This window comes from Elephas maximus, chromosome 19 (genome assembly GCF_024166365.1).
Source record: "Elephas maximus indicus isolate mEleMax1 chromosome 19, mEleMax1 primary haplotype, whole genome shotgun sequence".
NCBI classification, from domain to species: domain Eukaryota; kingdom Metazoa; phylum Chordata; class Mammalia; order Proboscidea; family Elephantidae; genus Elephas; species Elephas maximus.
The window spans coordinates 22963515-22980627 of record NC_064837.1 but is presented as its reverse complement, the minus strand read 5'-3'; the positions used below and the strand labels follow the sequence as shown (position 1 = coordinate 22980627).

The following is a 17113-nucleotide window of genomic DNA, read 5'->3' as shown; positions in this document are numbered from 1 at the left end:
AGGCCTTTCTCCTAAGGCACCTCTGGGGGGACTTGAACTGCCAATGTTTCAATTAGCAGGTAAGCGCTTAGTTGTTTGTGCCACCCCATTTAAAAAAAACAAACCCCTTGCCATCAAGTCAATTCTGACTCAAAGCGACCCTAAAGGACAGAGTAGAACTGCCCCATAGGGTTTCCAAGGAGTGCTTGGTGGATTCGAACCGCCAACCTTTTGGTTAGCAGTTGTAGCTCTTAACCACTACACCACCAACCACCCAAGGATGCCTAATACACGGTAGGTGCACAATAAATGCTTTTTTGAATGAATGAGCACATGCATACATGAGTGATTCTAGAACATCTCTTACAGCAATTCCTGCCTAAGAGTTGAAGCCTTCTCTGCCCTTCAAACTCTGGAGAATTCATTGTCTTGGACCAGGGGGGAGGGGCAGGGAAAAAGGTCTAAGTACAAGGTGGGCAGGGGCAGAGTTGGAAGGGGTGATGGAATAGAGGAAGAGAAGAAGGGGGTGTGAGAGAAGAGACCCTAGGCCCAGGATCCCCCATCCCCTCATCCCTCCAGTCCCCTCCAGCCCCTGACAACCCCCAGTCAGGCCCAGTGGGCTCACCCTCATAGCGCAGGGCCATGCCTGCAGCTGCCCCATTGCTGTCGGTACTGAGCTCCACAAAGAAGTGTCGGCCAGAGCTGAGGAGGCCCTCAATGGGCAGGTATTCCACCTCATAGGAGTCGTACACGGGTGGGGCCTCCACATTGTCACCATTGCGAATGATGAGCCTGGACCAGGAGAGTGGCAGCTGGGTGACTGGTCCCTGACCCTGGTAGGCTGTGGCCCCAGGCCTGGGTACCACCCCTCCAGCAGGGTATTACCAGGCAAGCACTCCTATCCGGCTGTCACAGCCCCTCACCTGTCATCATCCTCTGCCAGGGAAACCTTCTCAAAGTGCAGGTGCAGCCGCTGGCCCTCGGGAGCCTCAAGTAGCCAGTGGCAGGTAAGGTTGTTGCTGTAGTTGCCCGGGAAGCCCGGGGAGACAACGCGGCCAGTGGTGGCATTGCGAATCACCCCACCGCAGGCAGCTGCAAGACAGGGACCAGGATACTAGGCCAGTACTCTGACCGGATCCGAGGTAACCTCACTGCTCTGGGCCCTAACAAACCCTTCCTTTCCATCCCAGCTCTGTGCCCTCTGCATGGGGCACCAGCGACCTTTGGCTCTCTGCTATCCTTGCCTTCATGGTCCCAAAGGTCAGGCCTTTATCCCTGTGACCCAGCAGCTCCAGACAGCCTGGATTCACACCAGAACCCTACCTCCAAACCTTTCACACCTCTGGACTATTCATGTACAGCTTTCTTGACTGCAGGTGGATCTGCCACTGCTTGGCTGTGTGGCCCTGGGTAAGTCACTTCCCCTTTCTGCTGACTTCTACAGGAAGCCTTCCATGATCTCCCCAGGCAGACTATTAAAGCCTCTTACCTTTGACCCCAACCTTCTTGGGTACGTCATCTATCTCTACATCATGCCATTTTCCTAAAACCAGTTACATGCTTGGGTATGCCCCTTAACTAGGACCCCCTGGGGCAGGGGCCAGGTCTTTTTAGGTCAAGTAGAGTTGGTGTTGGTGTTTGTTGAATAAAAGTGTGAGTGAATGTAAAAGGGGGGTAGGGCTAGATCAAGGATGACAAACACCTGGTATGCATGCTGTCCACTCCCAAATCTGGTGCCCTTAGCAGACATGGCTGTGCTAGCTGGTGGCTTGAAACTCTTTGTGAAATAGCTCCCCAGGCATCACTACCACTGTCATCCCTGGGCTGACCTCTTTCTTTTCTGAACAGCTCACCTGTCCCCATCAGTGAGGATTGCTGGCTGACTTGGCCATGAACTCCTGCCATTAAGTGGTCAGAGAAGGGCCTCAGGCAGGAGGAGCGTGGCTGGTTCCAGGCTGCACTTTCCTCTCCTGGACACAAAGCTCAGGGCCCTTCCGGCTTTCAGAGTCCAGGCTGCCATGACTGATACACAGCGCTTTGTCTCTAAATGCTTTAGGTGACAGAATCTTTTAACCCAGTGAAGTTCTTGGGGGTGGAGGGATAAGTTTCTTCTCTGCAGAAAGGGCAGAGATACCTTTCTTCTTGGCCTCAGAATGGAACTGCCCTTCAAATTTGATTATGCTCCACCCTTTGCTTAAAATTCCTCAGTGGTTCCCTATTACCCTCAGGATAGAGTCCAAACTCAGTATGATATTCAAGGCCCACTGTGAAGGCAACTTCTCTACTCAGCTTCAGCCTCCTCTCCCCACATCCTTGTTCCTTCAGGCACAGCTCACTCTGTCCTCACTGTGTCAGGCCGTTTCATGCCTCCACACCTTGCATATGCTGTTCCAGGAATCCACCCCACTTCTCCTAGCTAACATTCCTTTGACCTTCCTTGCACCCTCCCTCACTTTGGATTGGCTCTCCCTCCCTTGGATCCCCGCCCCTGGCCCCCGCCACCATCTTTGCCCCATCACAGCACTTTCTGCACTGCACTGTCTTCGTTGAGCTTCTCACCAGTCTTCCCACTAGATGGGGAGCTTCTGGAGAACAGAGATCACATCTGTCTTATGCATCTCCAGTTGTGCCTGGTACCCAGGAAGGGCTTATACAGTGAAATAAGGTTCTAAAGCTCAAGTGCCTCTCATATTCCAAACCAAACACTTCATTGTCCTTCCTCCAACAAGCCCCTTCTACTGGCAGCAATCCCAGACTTCCTGATGACCCAGGACCAGAACCTGGGAGCCCCCTTTTCCTCTTCAGTGTCTTTGGACCCTCTGCCCTGCTCTCCGTTGCCAAGGTCACTGTCTAAGAGCAGACCCTCTTGTCTGGCAGAGCCTCCAGACAACCACTTGGCTAGCTCTCCTGAGGCAGTTCTGAGCACCTCCTCCTCCTCTCTAAAACCTTCAGCAGCTCCCCGGTATCTTGGCCTAACGGTCAAGGCCCTTCCCCTGCCCCCTGCACATGCCTCAGGCTCAGCCAAACCTGGCTGTCTTCAGCGTCCCTGATCCCCCCTCCTTCCCACCTCTGTATCACTGCCCAGGTATCCACCGAAAAGGCAAACTTTCAGTGTTGCTTCTCCCAGGAGGCCCTCTAAATACCCAACTAAGAGCGATTGCTTCCTCTCCTCCCAGGACGCTTCGTGACTCCTCTATGGCACTTCTTACTTCCTGCTCTGGAAGTTGGACATCTGTGTGGTTTCTTCTTCCCCTCTTTCCGGAACTGTGGGTTCTTTGAGGGCCCTATTTAATTCAGCTCTGTATACCTGCGGTGCCTCCTTTCCTTTTAGTAGGTGCTTAATAAGCGCATGTTGGATGAAAGTCATCGAAATGTGGCCATTTTCTGGCTCCTTGTGGAGAATGAGGTTCAGGGACAGTGCCAGCCAGCAACAGAGAGCAGGGATGAGCCGCCCACCCCACTCCCCTGCTCAGCATTGAGTCCTTTCCTTTGAGGCCACTCACCAATGCAGACAGGCTCCTGGGAATCCCAGAAGGGCTGGGTGGCATTGAGACAGGTAAGCAGCCTGGCGCCCTTTAGCTGGTAGCCAGTGGCACAGTGGAAGCGGGCACTGCCTCCTGGGTGGAGGCTGGTGACAGTCACATCTCCATAAGCCGGACGTCGGGGAAAGTGGCAGCTCAGGAGATAGGCTGTGGAGAGAGGAGGGGTGTTATGGGAAGGGGGGTGCTGAGCCATAGTCACGGGAAAAAGGGCCAGCCCCAGCCTCCACTGCCAAGAAGCATCATTTGGGTTCAGAGGAAGGATAAGAAATTGCAGAAAAGACTCCAATCCCCTTCCCTAAAGGTGCTGATGATAGTTCCAGCAGCCTGGGCTGGTTAGTGGAGCAAGCACAGAGCCGGAAGTTAGGAGGCTTGGGTTCTGGTCCAAGCTTGGTGACACTTTGGGCAGATTACTTAACTTTTTTGTGCCTGTTTCTTCATCTTAAAATGAGGTTCGAAATGGCAGCCTATCTACAGGGTTATTGTGAGACTGTAAAAGGGATTATATTTTATTCAACTTGGTATCCCTGGAACTCGGCTGATAGTATATCTTCAAGGCATGTTTTATTGAATGACTTATAAATGGGAACACTTGAAATAGTGAAAAGCCTACGTAATGCATCACTATTCTTCCTATAGAGGATAAATATGCATTGCAGGAGGAAAGGTTGAAGTCAGGCACTAAAAGCTTCTTTTTTATTCATACAGAAATACTAAAATGTTGGATGGAAACGGTGGTGGATTTTTAAAAACAGGATGGAGGCAAGGGTGAGGGTACAGGGCACACCTTCTTGGAAATTGAGGGAGGGACAAGTTGCCTGGGAAACCTGGTAGCTTTTGGAATTGTCATACTATGTATAGCCAAGTGGTGGCAGCAGATCCTACAAAACAACCTGGCAAAGTCCCACCTGGGACCAAGCGAGTCAGGGCTTGGGTCTGAGAGGTGGGGAGAAGGATTGGAGGGAGGCAAAGAGAGAAGCTGAGGGAAGGGTTGGGCTAAAGGTCCTGAAAACCATTAGGAGGTGATAGGAAGGATGAGGACTGGCTAGACTGAGACAAATTACCCTTACTGATGGCACCAGGTGGATGGGAAAAGAGGTCCAGGCAGGGGCTCCACTAGCCTCTATGTATGTTCTTTTGTGTGGCTAGAAAAGGGGTCAGCTCTGAGCAAACCAGGGTCCGACACTTGAGTTTTGCGGCTTTCAGTTTTGTGATTTTCACCTCTCCTGGCCTTAGTGACTATGTCTGTGAAATGATTCCCTGTCTCATAGAGTTCTTAAGTGAGTGATTAATTGAGGCAAATTGTGATTGGCAGGTAGCGCGTAGGAGGTGGGCTCTGGGTCTGACTGTCTGGGTTTGCTGTGCAACCTTGGGCAAGTTACCTCATGTCTGTTTCCTTGTTTACACTCCCATTTAGAGGATTGTGTTCAATGTTGTGGAGATAAAGTGAGAGGAAATGTATGCAGTGTCTGACAGAACAAAACACCCAGCACACCAGCCTGCTGTTACTGTATGTAATCTTGATTAATAATAGCACCTTACATCTGCATGCACCTTCCAGCTTCTAAAATGCCTTCACTCTCTTGTTTGAAGCCTACAATATGTTTGGGAGAAAGGAAGGCAAGGTAGGGGTTTTAACCCATTTTCAGTTGAGGAAAGCTAAGGTCCAGAGACAGACTGAGAGGCTTTCCCTCATCACACAGTAGTAGTGGTAGAACAGGCACTTGGAGCCCCTGGCTCTAAAGCCCACTTGCTTTATCTCCCCCACACCTGACGTGGAAGCCTGGGCTCAGGAGTCAGAGGAGCCTGAGAGTTAAAAAACACAGAGCTTAGGGCTTTGACATAAGAATCACCTACCTACGTATAACTTCCTGCGAACTTGTTGGAAAGGCAAATTCTCAGCAGGGGGTTGAGCCAGAACAAACTGAAGCCCTGTGCCCTGAGTGGTTGTTCAGGACAGCCACTCATGATGGCCTGGGGAAGGGTCTGGGCCCAGGAAGGGCTAAGAAGAGGATGTGGGGCACTGAACTCAGAATGGAAGGGGCTGAGAGGCTAACTGATGTGGGAGGGTCTAGGTGAGGACCAGATGTCATGCTCAACACTTGTACTTACATCTTCCCCGTGAGTTCCCATCACAACTCTGGGAAGGCAGGACCCCTATTTCACAGATAAGGAAACTAGGCCAGGATGGGGTAAGAGGCAGGGGGCTGGGGCAGAGGACAAGCCCCTAATCTCCACAGTGGGTGAAGTGCCACTTCCCAGGGTGAGCTTCTTCCTGTTGCCATGACGACTGTTCCCGGGGAGCCAGCACCACCGCAATCTGTCGAGTTATTTTCTCACTGGCGTCTGTTTCTGGGGCCAAGGCCAGGGCCAGGAAGGCTCGGGATGGAGGAGGAGGATGGTTGGCAGAGCCCTCTACCACCCCACCCTGCTTGAGCCTGTGGGAGGGAATTGGAACTTGGCCTTGCGGACGCAGCCCTTGTAGGGGCCCATCCTTGTGTTCTCCAACACCAGCCAGCCCGGGCACCTCTGGCAGGGGTGTAGGTACAAGGTCCCTCACCCCTCTGACACGCTCTTTCTCCAGCCCACGGAGATGTATGTGGGCACACGCTTCTCCTGTTCTCCAGGATCAGGGCTAATTACGGCCTATAATTAGGAGAATTACACTCATTAACCAAAGAGCTGATCATTGACAAAAACTGGGCTGAGGAGGGAGGGCTTCTGGGAGCTGAGGAGGAGGCAGGACTGGGCCGGCTCTCCCAGCTCCTCTTTGGCTCCCCCTCGCCTGCCCAGCCTTCAACTCATTGCCTGTCAGCCACCTTTGTCTGGCCCAACAGAGAGGAGGTCCAGGGTTTTGTGCAAAGGAATTTGCAGGAAGAAAGAAGGTTACTGTGGCGTGAAATTATGCCCACCACTACGGAGGATTGATGAACCATTAGGGAGGCCGGCTGGGATGCCTTAGACACTCACCCTTGCCTTGGCTGGCCCCTGGCTTCTGCCCAGTCCCTGCCCACCACCAGGCTCCCTGCTGCCAATGCCAGGGCTGCTGCTCCCAGCTTGGGTGGGGAGGTCAGGAGACAGTGACTGCTCCTTAGGTGTGGTTCCAAGCATCCAGGATTCCCAAAGGAATGCCTGCCCTCCTTCTGGCTATGGCCCCTCTCAGGGCTTCGGAAGTGGTCCATGACAATGCAAGACAGTCCTCTAATTGTTCGCACCGATTATTTCCCCGTTAGCGCCTCCCAATCTGAGTCCAGTTAACCGTCACAGCTGTGCAGAAGGAGCAAGGGCTAGAGCTGACTTTGCGCCTGGGGGTTGGAGGGGTGCTAAGGGAGAGCAGCAGAGTCTCACCTTTCCTTTCCCTTCCCCCTCCTGACAGTTGTTTACTAGTTTCCTTGACAGGGCCTGTGCTAAGCACTTGAGATGCACCATTTTGTTTAATCCTGGCCATGACTTTGTGGTATAGGTGTTGTGGTGTCAGTTTACAGCAGAGGAAAAGGAGGGTCAGAGAGGTCAGAAACCAGTGGGAAGTATACCCAAACACAGATCTGCCCTTCTCCTGAGGCTGTGATTTTCCTGCAACATCATGCTATTCCCCTGCTTCCAGAGGTGTTCTGAGCAGCTGACTGGGGTGTGGGCCAGGTCCAGGGTGGATGAGGCAGTTCAGGAAGGCCGAGCTGGAAGCTAAGATCCTCCTAAGGCATTGTCAAACCCCTTTGACCTTGACCCTCTTGCATTTGTGGGGAGGTCTTCTATCGTTATTGCCCGTTTAAGTGTCTACCCACCTCCAGTTGTACGGAGCTTCACTGGGCACTTTGTTGTATGTTATTAACCCCTCTGTGTTTTCCCCCAGGGTATAATAGGATCAGAGACCTCCAGGAGGACAGCCAGTCTAGGCTGGCTCCTGTCTCAGCTGCCCACACCTACCTCGGTAGTGGAAATGGAAGGTGCCAGGCCCGGCAGGTGGCGGGAGGCTCTGGAACCTCAGGGCCGCTTGATGTGTAGGGCTGCGGATGACTTGGCCCCGCAGCAGGAAAGACTGGTTGGCCAGGGGCAGCGGGTCTGACCCCCCTAGGCCTTCCACTGTTACCATCTCCCCTTCCAGCAGGCTGATGTTCTGGACCTGCCAATGGAGTAGGAAGAGCAGTTAGGCTTCTTCCTGCCCTCAGGCTCCTGAAGGCCCTGGGCATGGACAACCCTGCTGCTTCCCCACCCCTTGGGCACCAGAGCCCCCAGGTCCTGAGCTAGGCACGTCTGTACAGGAGGGGCTCTACTTACCTTCCCACAACTCCATGAGATGGGACCTAAGGCTCAGAGACACTACGTAAATTACCCGAGGGCACACAGATTATTAGCAGAACTGGGATTTGTAAGCAAGTCTGCCTCCAAAGCCTTTCTACTAGTACACCGGCTGCTTCCTGTCCCTTCCCCTCCCTGGCTCAGTTTTCTCATCTGAGAAGTGGGGATGGGGTAGGCGTATTGAACTAGATGGTGTCTCAGAGTCTGGCCAGCAATGTGAGGTCTCAAGCATTGGACTCAGGTGCCCAGCTGCCCTTGGACATCTCCTGTTGGATGCCTCACCCAGTTTGAAGGATTTCAAACACCTAGCCTGTCTGGTACTGACTCAACCACCCTGTCCTCCAACCAGTAGCTCCCCTGGCTCTCCATCTAAGGGAATGACTTCACCATCCACCTAGTGCTCAAGTCAGAACCTGGCGTCTTGCTTCCTCCCCCACACCCCATATCCAGTCATTCGGTCCTGTCAATTGGACCTCAAATCATCCCCACTGCCACTTGCCCAGGTCCCTCATAGCATTGCTCACCTATATCACCTCAGCAGTCTCCTGACAGCCTCCCTATCTGTAGGGCTTAACCCAGTCCTCCCCCAACATCAATATCCTGTGAGCTGCAGTCCCAAACCTGTTGCTGATCATGTTACTTCCTCATTTAAATCCTCCAGCGGCTCCCCATTGAGCCCATGGAACCTATTGGCTCTAGTCCAAGCTCCTTCCCAGGCCCTGTGGCCCTGCCCAACCTGGCCCCTGCCAACTGCTAAGCCTTATGCCACACCCTTCCACATGCCAGCCACACTGCTGTTCTCTCTCTCTTCTCTGGGCCTCTTTCTCAGTGCCCCTCCTTCTGGCTGTCACAGATCTACTACCACCCAAGTCCTCAGGCCGTCAACCCCTGGAGCATTCTTCTGGTCCCCATGTCGCCATTCAAACAAATCAAAGAATTGGACAGCAACAGACTCTGCCTGGAGGGGAAGTGGCAGTGTGGTCTGGTGGAAGGAGCACTGGATTACAGCCCAGAGATCTAGGACCTCATCAAAACCATGTGATCTTGGACAAGTATGCTGACTACCTGAGCTTCTGTTTCCTCATCTTATGAAATGGCCTAGGACAGGTCCTTGCTACTTAAAATGTGGCCCCTGGGCTGGCAGCATCAGCATTACCTAGGAGCTTGTTAGAAAAGCAGAATCTCATTCCTCACCTCAGATCTACTAAATCGTAATCTGCATTGTAACAAGATCCCTAGGCAGTTCAGCAGCACTGATCCTACATGGTCTCCAACACTGAATCTTCAGGGGTTAACTACTGGGGTTGGTTAAGTGTCATCCAGCAAGTCACCAATCTTACCTTCCAAATATCTTTCCAATAGGTTCCTCCTCTTCATCCCTTTGTCTTTGTCTTGGCTCTGATGACCCCCTACCCGTTATGTCTCACATGGCGAATAGCCTTTAACCACCCCTGTCTCATTCCTCCCATACCCAACTCATCTCCAGGGCCTTGGCTGTCTCAGGTCAGATCACTTCTTTCTCCCACCCAAAACTGCTGGTGACTTCAGACTGCCCAGAGGACAAGGTCCAAACCTCCCAGCTGGCCCCACTGGCTTTACTAGCCTCACTTGCCTGTACTGCAGCCACAGGCCACCTCCTGCTCCCACTTCTCTGGGCGTTTGCATAGGTAAGAGCCTGCACAGAGAATACTTTCCCCTCTCCCTCTCCTGGGGAAGCTGGTCATCCCTTCGGATCTCAGAGCCACCAACCTCTGCTTTCCAGGTCAGTCCAGGCAGTCCCTCTCCTTCAGGCTCTCCCCACCTGTCCTCCACCCATTTCTCTATGAAAGTCCGGGATGCCCTCTTCCTTGGCCAGTCTCAATAAAGGTGTGTGGAGAGAATGAATGAGTGGGCCACTCACTCCTCCTGCCCTCAGTGGTGTCCCAGGAGACAGCTTCCTGCCAGGCTCTAGGCCCCCAGATTGGGGTGCTGATGTTGGCTGTGCTATGGGGACCCCAGAGGGAGCAGCTGGGCGGGGAAAGGTCCCCACTCCTGCCTGGAAGGAAGGACCTAGTAGGTCTTCAGGGGGCGAAAAGGAGGCTTAAGGCTGGGTGCTGGGGGCAGAAGTGCCTCCTCTCCATGAGGAGCCCCACCCGGGCACGTTTGGGTGGAGGCTGCCTGACCATCTGCTGGGGACATTCCTCAGGGAGTTCCTGCTGCAGGCGGAGGCTGGATGAGGTTTCTTCAAACGTGGAGATTCTGTGATTCTAGAGTTGGGAAAACAAGCCTCACACACGTGGAATCTGTAATTATCGAGAGATGCCAGACAGCCTCTGATTCTGCCTTAAGTGGTACTGAATGTGTGTGGCAGGAATCCTCAAGGGGGGAGCTGGAGGGGCTGGAGGCTCAGCAGAAGTGCGTGGAGCAGGTGGGGTCTGAGAGCACCTTGAAGGGGGGCTATGAAGAGTGGGAGGGAGGACGTTCACTGCAGGGAAATTAAGAAGGCGAAGTCGAAATGAACTTAGTATGTATTTTCTTCCTAGCTCTCCATATTCGCCCTCTTGACCTCTGGCTTCCAGCTCTGACCCTACTACTTTGTGGGGTCAAAGAGCAGCAGAACAAGAGCAGCAGAGTTAACGATTGTTGCTCACAGAGAGCCTGTGATGTGTCAAGCCTTGTACAAGGTGCTTTATGCCATTTGTTTCACCCTCACCCCAATTGAACAAGGAGCCCTGGTAGCACAACAGTTAAGCGCTTGGCTGCTATCTGAAAGGTTGGCGGTTTGAAGCCATCCAGTGGCTCCACAGGAGAAAATACCTGGCAATCTGCTCCCATAAAGAATACAGCCTAGAAAGCCCTATAGGGCAGTTCTACTCTACTAGTCACATGGGGTCACTATGAGTTAAAGTTGACTCTACAGGCACCCAACAATCACCACCACACAATTCTATAAGGTAGGTGGTAAAATCCCCATAAATAAAGGCTCAGAGAGGCTAAGGAACTTGCCAAAGGCCACACTGGTGTTAAGTAGTAGAGTCTTGCCTTACAGGAGGCAAAAGGAGCTCTCTCCCCCTCTCAACTTTGTGGAGTGTCATCTACAGAAGCAGACTTGAAAACATCTTTATTCCCAGGCCCCCAGGTTTAGCAAGGAGGTAGATCTTAGCCTGGCCTAGCTTTTTCCGAGATACTGAGATTTGTGTTCTCACCAGCCATCCTTCCCCCGGAAGCCTGGGAAACTGGGAGCTGAGGCCTCTGGCAGCCTCTGGTCTGGGGAAGGCATGGCCCCTTCAAACCTGGTGAGGAGGGTTGAGATGAGAGCGTGGGATGGAGTGGGCTAAGGTTGCCTGGGGCTCCCTCCCGAAGGCACCCTGTTCTCAGACAGAGGTTATCTGGGCAGCTCTGGTCCCTGGGGTTTCAAGCACCTACTTGCGGGCTTGCCACAGTGGCTGGAATGTAATTTGTCACTTGTTTGAGGGCCAGGCCTGACAGGGGCCAGACAGGGCTGGGTGTCAGACAAGGGGGGTGATGAAGTCTTGATGCAATTTGCAGGCGTGTGAAGAGCTTGGGAGACAGATTGAAATGTCAGCTCTGCTCATCAGGGCTATCTTCCCACAACCCTAGCCAATGACAGGAGGGGACCTGGGGGAGGGGAGCAGGCAGGGGGAAGACAGAAGCAGAGGGAGCTGAGGACAATTCCCACAGGGCCCTGGACCATCTAACACTGCAGCAGACCATGAGGTCACTTCAAAGAAGGAAATAGAGCTAGTTGGAGGCTGGCTCCTTCATGGGTGGGAAGTGGGGAGGGGATTCAGGTTTGCCCTCTGCCAACCTCTGGACATCAGCCTTGATTAGCCTGTCCGTACCCATGGAAACTGCCAGTTAGGTCCCCAGCTACATACCCTAATGGTGCTACCCATAGGTGGGAAGGTGACAGGATTTTTTGTATACATTTGCTGAAGGACCACCCTGTGAATGATCTCAAGGATGACTCTGGTGTGAGACCACCAATCCCAGTCCCTGAATCCCAGCCCCCAGCAATACCGGCTACTGCCCCTCCTCCACAGTGGACTCTCTTGGTCACCCCCTGACCCATATGGGCTCTGACACAGGCCAACCTGCACGCACACAGCCCCTCACGCCAATAGTATACTCACAATTTTCCCTACAAGGCCCTTTATAGTTTTCAAAGATCTTTCACACCCATTATCCTCTCAGATCTCTCAAAACCCCAATAAGGAGTGTCTACGTTCACTTTATAGATAAGGGAAACTTGTAATCAGAGAAGTTGACAGATCCCCCTTGGGTCATGTAGCAAGTCCAACTCCTGATGCCTGGTCCAGTCTTCATGCACAGTGCTCTGGCCCCTCCCCCGGACTGTGAAGACTCCAGATGGGCATCCTTTGGGCCTGGGTCAGGTAGGGCAAGGCTGAGGAAGAGGTTGGCTAGGGCTGTCCCTGCCCAGCATTTCCTCTCTGGACTTGTCCCATGCCCCACCCATGCCAACCTCCAGGGCTATGGGAAGAACAAGGGCTCTTGAGTTTTGGGGTCAAATCCCAGCTCCATCATTGACTAGCTGAGGGTGCTTAGGCAAGTCACATGACCGTTCTGAGCCCAGTTTTGTCTGTTAAATCGGGAATTCATGCCTACCTCACAGGCTGGAAGGACTACGTTAGATTCTGTCTGTAAGGGGCTCAAGCACAGGTACCCAGAAGGGCAGGAGCATTACCAGTTCTCTCTCCCTTTCTTGGGGAGACATGGGCCCCACCCTGATGAACCCTTTGCATTTGCCATTGTGGTAGCTGGCTGTGGGCCCACCTCACCCTCAGGTTTGCCAGGCCTCTGTCTGGGAGGCACCAAAACCAGGAGCCACCCTCTTCCTGGCCCAGGCTCTGCAGCTGCCAGGAAATAAGAAGCGGGGCCAAGGGCTTGAGTGCTGCTGCTCTGTCTGGCCCACAAGGGAGCTTCTTGGACCCAGAAAATGAGCCACAGACACAGGGACTAGCTAGAATGGGCCTTCTGCATCATCTGGTTCAAACTTTTCCTTTTACAGAGAGGGAAACTAAGGCCCAGAGAAGGCAGGGCTCAGCCTAGTCATCCAGAAGTAGACAGAGCCAGGACTGGCACCTCAGTCCCACACGGACAGTCTCTGTGCCCTTGTATTGGGTGGGGTCTATTTTAGGGATGGGGCGGGGTGAGGGGCCTAAATCCATGGAGTAAGACTTGCCTTCTACTCTGGGGGTCCCCTCAGTTGCCCCTTCTGGGAACCATGAAAGAGGCTTAGGCTGGGGACACAAACTCCTCTGGGGTGGTTGCCCAAAAATCCCGCCCCATCAACCCCCTTCTCCATTCCTGGTGCCCACCTTGGGCCTGGTCCTGACCTAGCTGAAAGGGGCAGAGTGTTCTGGCTACCAAGCTAGCAGCCAACTGGCATGGGACAACGGTGCCAAAGGGGCCTCCGGGGGCACTGGGGCAGGGACTGTGGGCAGCTGTGCCCAGGCTCCAGATGGTGTGGAGAGCAGCCAGACCAAGGTGGAGGCTGGCAGTGGGAGTGCTCTTGGCATGTGAACTGTAGCAAGAGGCAGGTGCCCGGCCAAGAAAGGCCTAGAGCCCTCAGGGGAATACTGGCTGCTGGGGAGGGGGTTCAACCCACGTGGGCCATGGGCTTGTGCCATCCATCCTCAAGGGGATACTCTAAATAAAAAAAAACCCGTTGCCGTCGAGTCGATTCTGACTCATAGCAACCCTATAGGACAGAGTAGAACTACCCCACAGAGTTTCCAAGGAGCACCTGGTGGACTTGAACTGCCAACCTTTTGGTTAGTAGCCATAGCACTTAACCACTACGCCACTAGGCTTTCCTGTACCTCTCAGAAAAGAGCCTAGCCCAATGCCTGACCCCAGCTAAAGCAGGCAAGGCTCCTCTGACCATGGAGGGCCTGTGCTGGCCTACTCAGAGGTCATAAGCAGCTGCAGAGCCAAGACTGGGGGGGATGAAGCAGACTGTGAGGGGCTGTGGTCCAAGCCATGGAGAGCCGGGCTTTGAGAGATTCTGGCACCTCTGAGGCTACAAACAGGAAATTGAGAGAGGGTCTTGGCCAGCCCTGGAGCCTCTGGGTAGTGCAAACAGTTAACACACTTAGCTGCTAACGGAAAGGTTGGAGGTTTCAGTTTACCCAGAGGTAACTCAGAAAAAAGGCCTGGTGATATATACTTCTGAAAAACCGGCCATTGAAAAGCTATGGGGCACAATTCTACTCTGACACACATGGGCCACCGTGCGTAGGAATCAGCTCGGAGGCAATGGTAACAACTGCCCAGCCCCAGACTCCAGCAAGAGCTGTGGTCACATGGCAGGAGCTAGCACAGCATCAAGCTGACCTGCTCAGTGGTGTAATCTGGGGTCCTTAAGATACTCCTCTCCTCCCATGGCTCCTCCCATCCCCCTTACCTCTACTCCACCCCTCTCCCCACCTACTCTGAGCTGTCCCTGTGAATTCATGGAGGGGGTGGGTGGGAGCTTATCCATGATATGGAGACACCATGGGTAGTCCCCTTTCCCCAAGACTGGAGGACAACAGGCAGCCTTCTAGACCCTCCAGCCCCTCACCTATCCCCCCTCCCCAATGCCCAGTGTGGCCTGGCTCAACTGCCAGCCTTGGGCAGGAGGGCACTGCTCTTGGGCCTGGCTTCTGGTAGGAGTCCTTAAGCCCACTCCCTGCTCCTATGCAACGTGCTGCTTCCCAGACCGGGTTTGGCTGCAGGCTTCTCATCTTCGAGCATCAGATCAGGGATCCTCACCTCCAGGAAGCCTTCCCTGACTCCCAGACTCATGGGGCAGGTCTGTTCCTGAACCCCCACAGCCCTACAGCTTCCTGCCCTGTCCCCAGCAGCACTGAGCATCCTGTGGTCATTGTTGATGATTTCTGTCTCCCCGATAACTGTGAAGGCCTGTGTCCACAGTGCCCAGCACAGGGCCAGGCACACAGCAAGTACTCAGTTTATGTTTGCAGAACAAATTTGTTTCTCAAAAAACCTGAGTGAATGATTAACTGAGTGACCTTGGGCAATTCCCTTTCCTTGCCTAGGCCCTGGTTTTTCAGCTCTCCAGTGGGTATAGGTCTGCAGTGTCAGTACTTCTTCAGGTCCCAGTGGCCTGTGTGGGTGACCAGAAGGCCTGGATGGGAGGAGGGGTTGCCAGAATCAGCCTTGGAAGCAGAAGAGCCTTAAGTCCTGCTTCAGCCCTGATTCTATCTCTTTATCCCCAGTGCTGGTGCTGACCCAGCTCTGGCCACCCTGTGCCCTGCCCCCACATGGCTTCTGATACTATCTCAGGCCATCAGAGCCAACAGAGTCCTTGGGGATCCAGGATACTGAGATAGAGGGTGGAGCCAGCCTCTGCCTGCCACAATTCCTGACAACAATCCAGGGCTGTGGCAGGTCTTCGTCTCAAGGTTGCCTGGTAACGGCTTTCGCATTCTGATGAAAAACTGTGGCAGCATCAAAGAACAGATACAGGGCTTGCATGAGGGGGTGGGCATGCAGGGTGGGGCCCAGGCCAGGGCAGGGCAGACTGAGCCAGCATTTGCCCTACTGTGGCAGGTACTAGGCCTGGGCCCAGCCTGGCTCAGTGGGCTTCAGTGGGAGTGGGAGGCCTGAGGGGCAGACAGCCCAGGCCTGCAGGGGGGCACCCAGCCTGGCATCTGCCCTTCCCAACCCCTTCCCCACACCTGCAGCTGATGCCTTCCACCCGGTGAACCACAGCCGGTGCCACCTCTCATTAGGTGATGATTTTACATTAATTACCTTAATTAAGCGGCGCTGAGTGCTAATGGCTGAGAGGGGGTGGCTGTTCCTAATTACCCTCCCAGTCAGCCCAGAGTGAGGGGCATAGGGCTTGGCAGAGCAGGAGCAAACAGTTGCAGAAAGAAGGGAAAAGGCTCACGGCGGGTGGGAGAGGGGCTGAAACAGGCTTCCCTTAAGATGGACCCTCCTCCTCCCCACAGGGCCTGGGTCAGAGAACTCCCCATCTGCTGGGCCTGGCAATCTCAGAGGGGAGGGGTGGAGCCACTGCCCCAGGACAGGGATAGGTGGCTCCAGGGCAAAAGCCGGGGGCTGGATCCAGTGCATCTCATGCTGGGAAGTGGGGACCAGGCAGCGGTGCTCACTCTGCTCCCTGGACTCCTCCTGTCCCCTCCCTGTGGCTCCTCAGTCACCTGCCTGATTCCCTCACCTGGGCTGAAGGCCTCTCTCCTCCCCACCCCTGTTCAGTCTCCAAGATCCAGGTCACATGTCACCTCATTCATTCATTCAGTCATTCATCCATTCATTCAATCAGCATGGGAGTGGCCATCTGTGCCCTGTACTCCAAGGCACCCTCAAGGAACTCACAGTCTAGCTGGGGAGGTAGAAAGCCATGAACAGACTGATAGAAGGCAGTGTGATAAGAGCTAGGATGCGGATGGCCCCAGGTTTGGGGATCAGGAGAGAATTTCCAGAGAAAATGATGACCGGGTTGAGTCCGAAGGAAGGGGATGGTGGGATGACTGTTCCAGGCAGAGGGAACAGCATGTGCAGTTGGGGCTTGTGGCCAAAGAAGGCTTGGCCCACTCAGTTAGTAGCAAGGTGTTCAGTGCAGAGGCAGAGTGGGGAACAAGGGAGCAAGTGGCTTGAGGTGAGCTGGATAGTGGATGGGGTCCAGAGGGAACGGCCTTGATTCAAGCGCCCTGGGAGGCTTAGGGGACAGGACTGATTTCATTTGAGAAAAATTACTCTGTGGGACCCTGGTCCAGGTTTCTGGCTGGTTGGGATCCGTCTCTGAGGGTGGGGTGGTGAGCAGGTTTGGGGGAATGCGGAGGAAGAGTTGGGTTTGGGGCATGTCAAGATTGAGGAGCTTGTGAGACATCCCGAGTTCCTGCAGGCTCAGGCCTTGGTGTTAAGAACGAGTCAGAGCTAGATTTAGGAATGTGAGAGTTGCCAGTAGAGAGATGCCACCATGGGAGGAATGAGATTGCCCCAGGGAGGCTGGGGCTGGGGGCAGGAGGCCAGTGCCACTTATTTCACAGTCACTGCTGCCTGTAGGTCTGACTCCCCCACCAGACTGTCTCTTCTTGGGTGGGGTGGCCATGTCTACCGATACCACCTCTGCAGCCCAGGAGCCAGCGCAGGGCCTGCCCTGAGGAGCCGCTGAGGGAGTATTTGCTGAAAGAATGAATGAATGAATGGGTCCATGGCCCTCAAGCCCAGTAAGGTGGCCCTGAAATCTCTCCACTCAGTCACACAGATTCAGACACTCATCTGAGGCTGCAGCCCCCTCTTCTCAC

General features: G+C 54.0%; 1 protein-coding gene across 1 annotated transcript in view; it reads right to left on the bottom strand.

The window, feature by feature from the left end:
- SEZ6 (seizure related 6 homolog) overlaps nucleotides 1–17113 on the bottom strand; it is a 46924-nt gene that overhangs the window by 4676 nt on the left and 25135 nt on the right. Inside the window, exons 5-8 of the mRNA XM_049861324.1 lie at nucleotides 7443–7638; nucleotides 3483–3668; nucleotides 903–1071; nucleotides 605–771 (exon numbers count right to left, since the gene is read on the bottom strand). Of these exons, the coding sequence (XP_049717281.1) occupies nucleotides 605–771; nucleotides 903–1071; nucleotides 3483–3668; nucleotides 7443–7638 (718 nt within the window). The remainder of the gene's footprint in view (nucleotides 1–604; nucleotides 772–902; nucleotides 1072–3482; nucleotides 3669–7442; nucleotides 7639–17113) is intronic.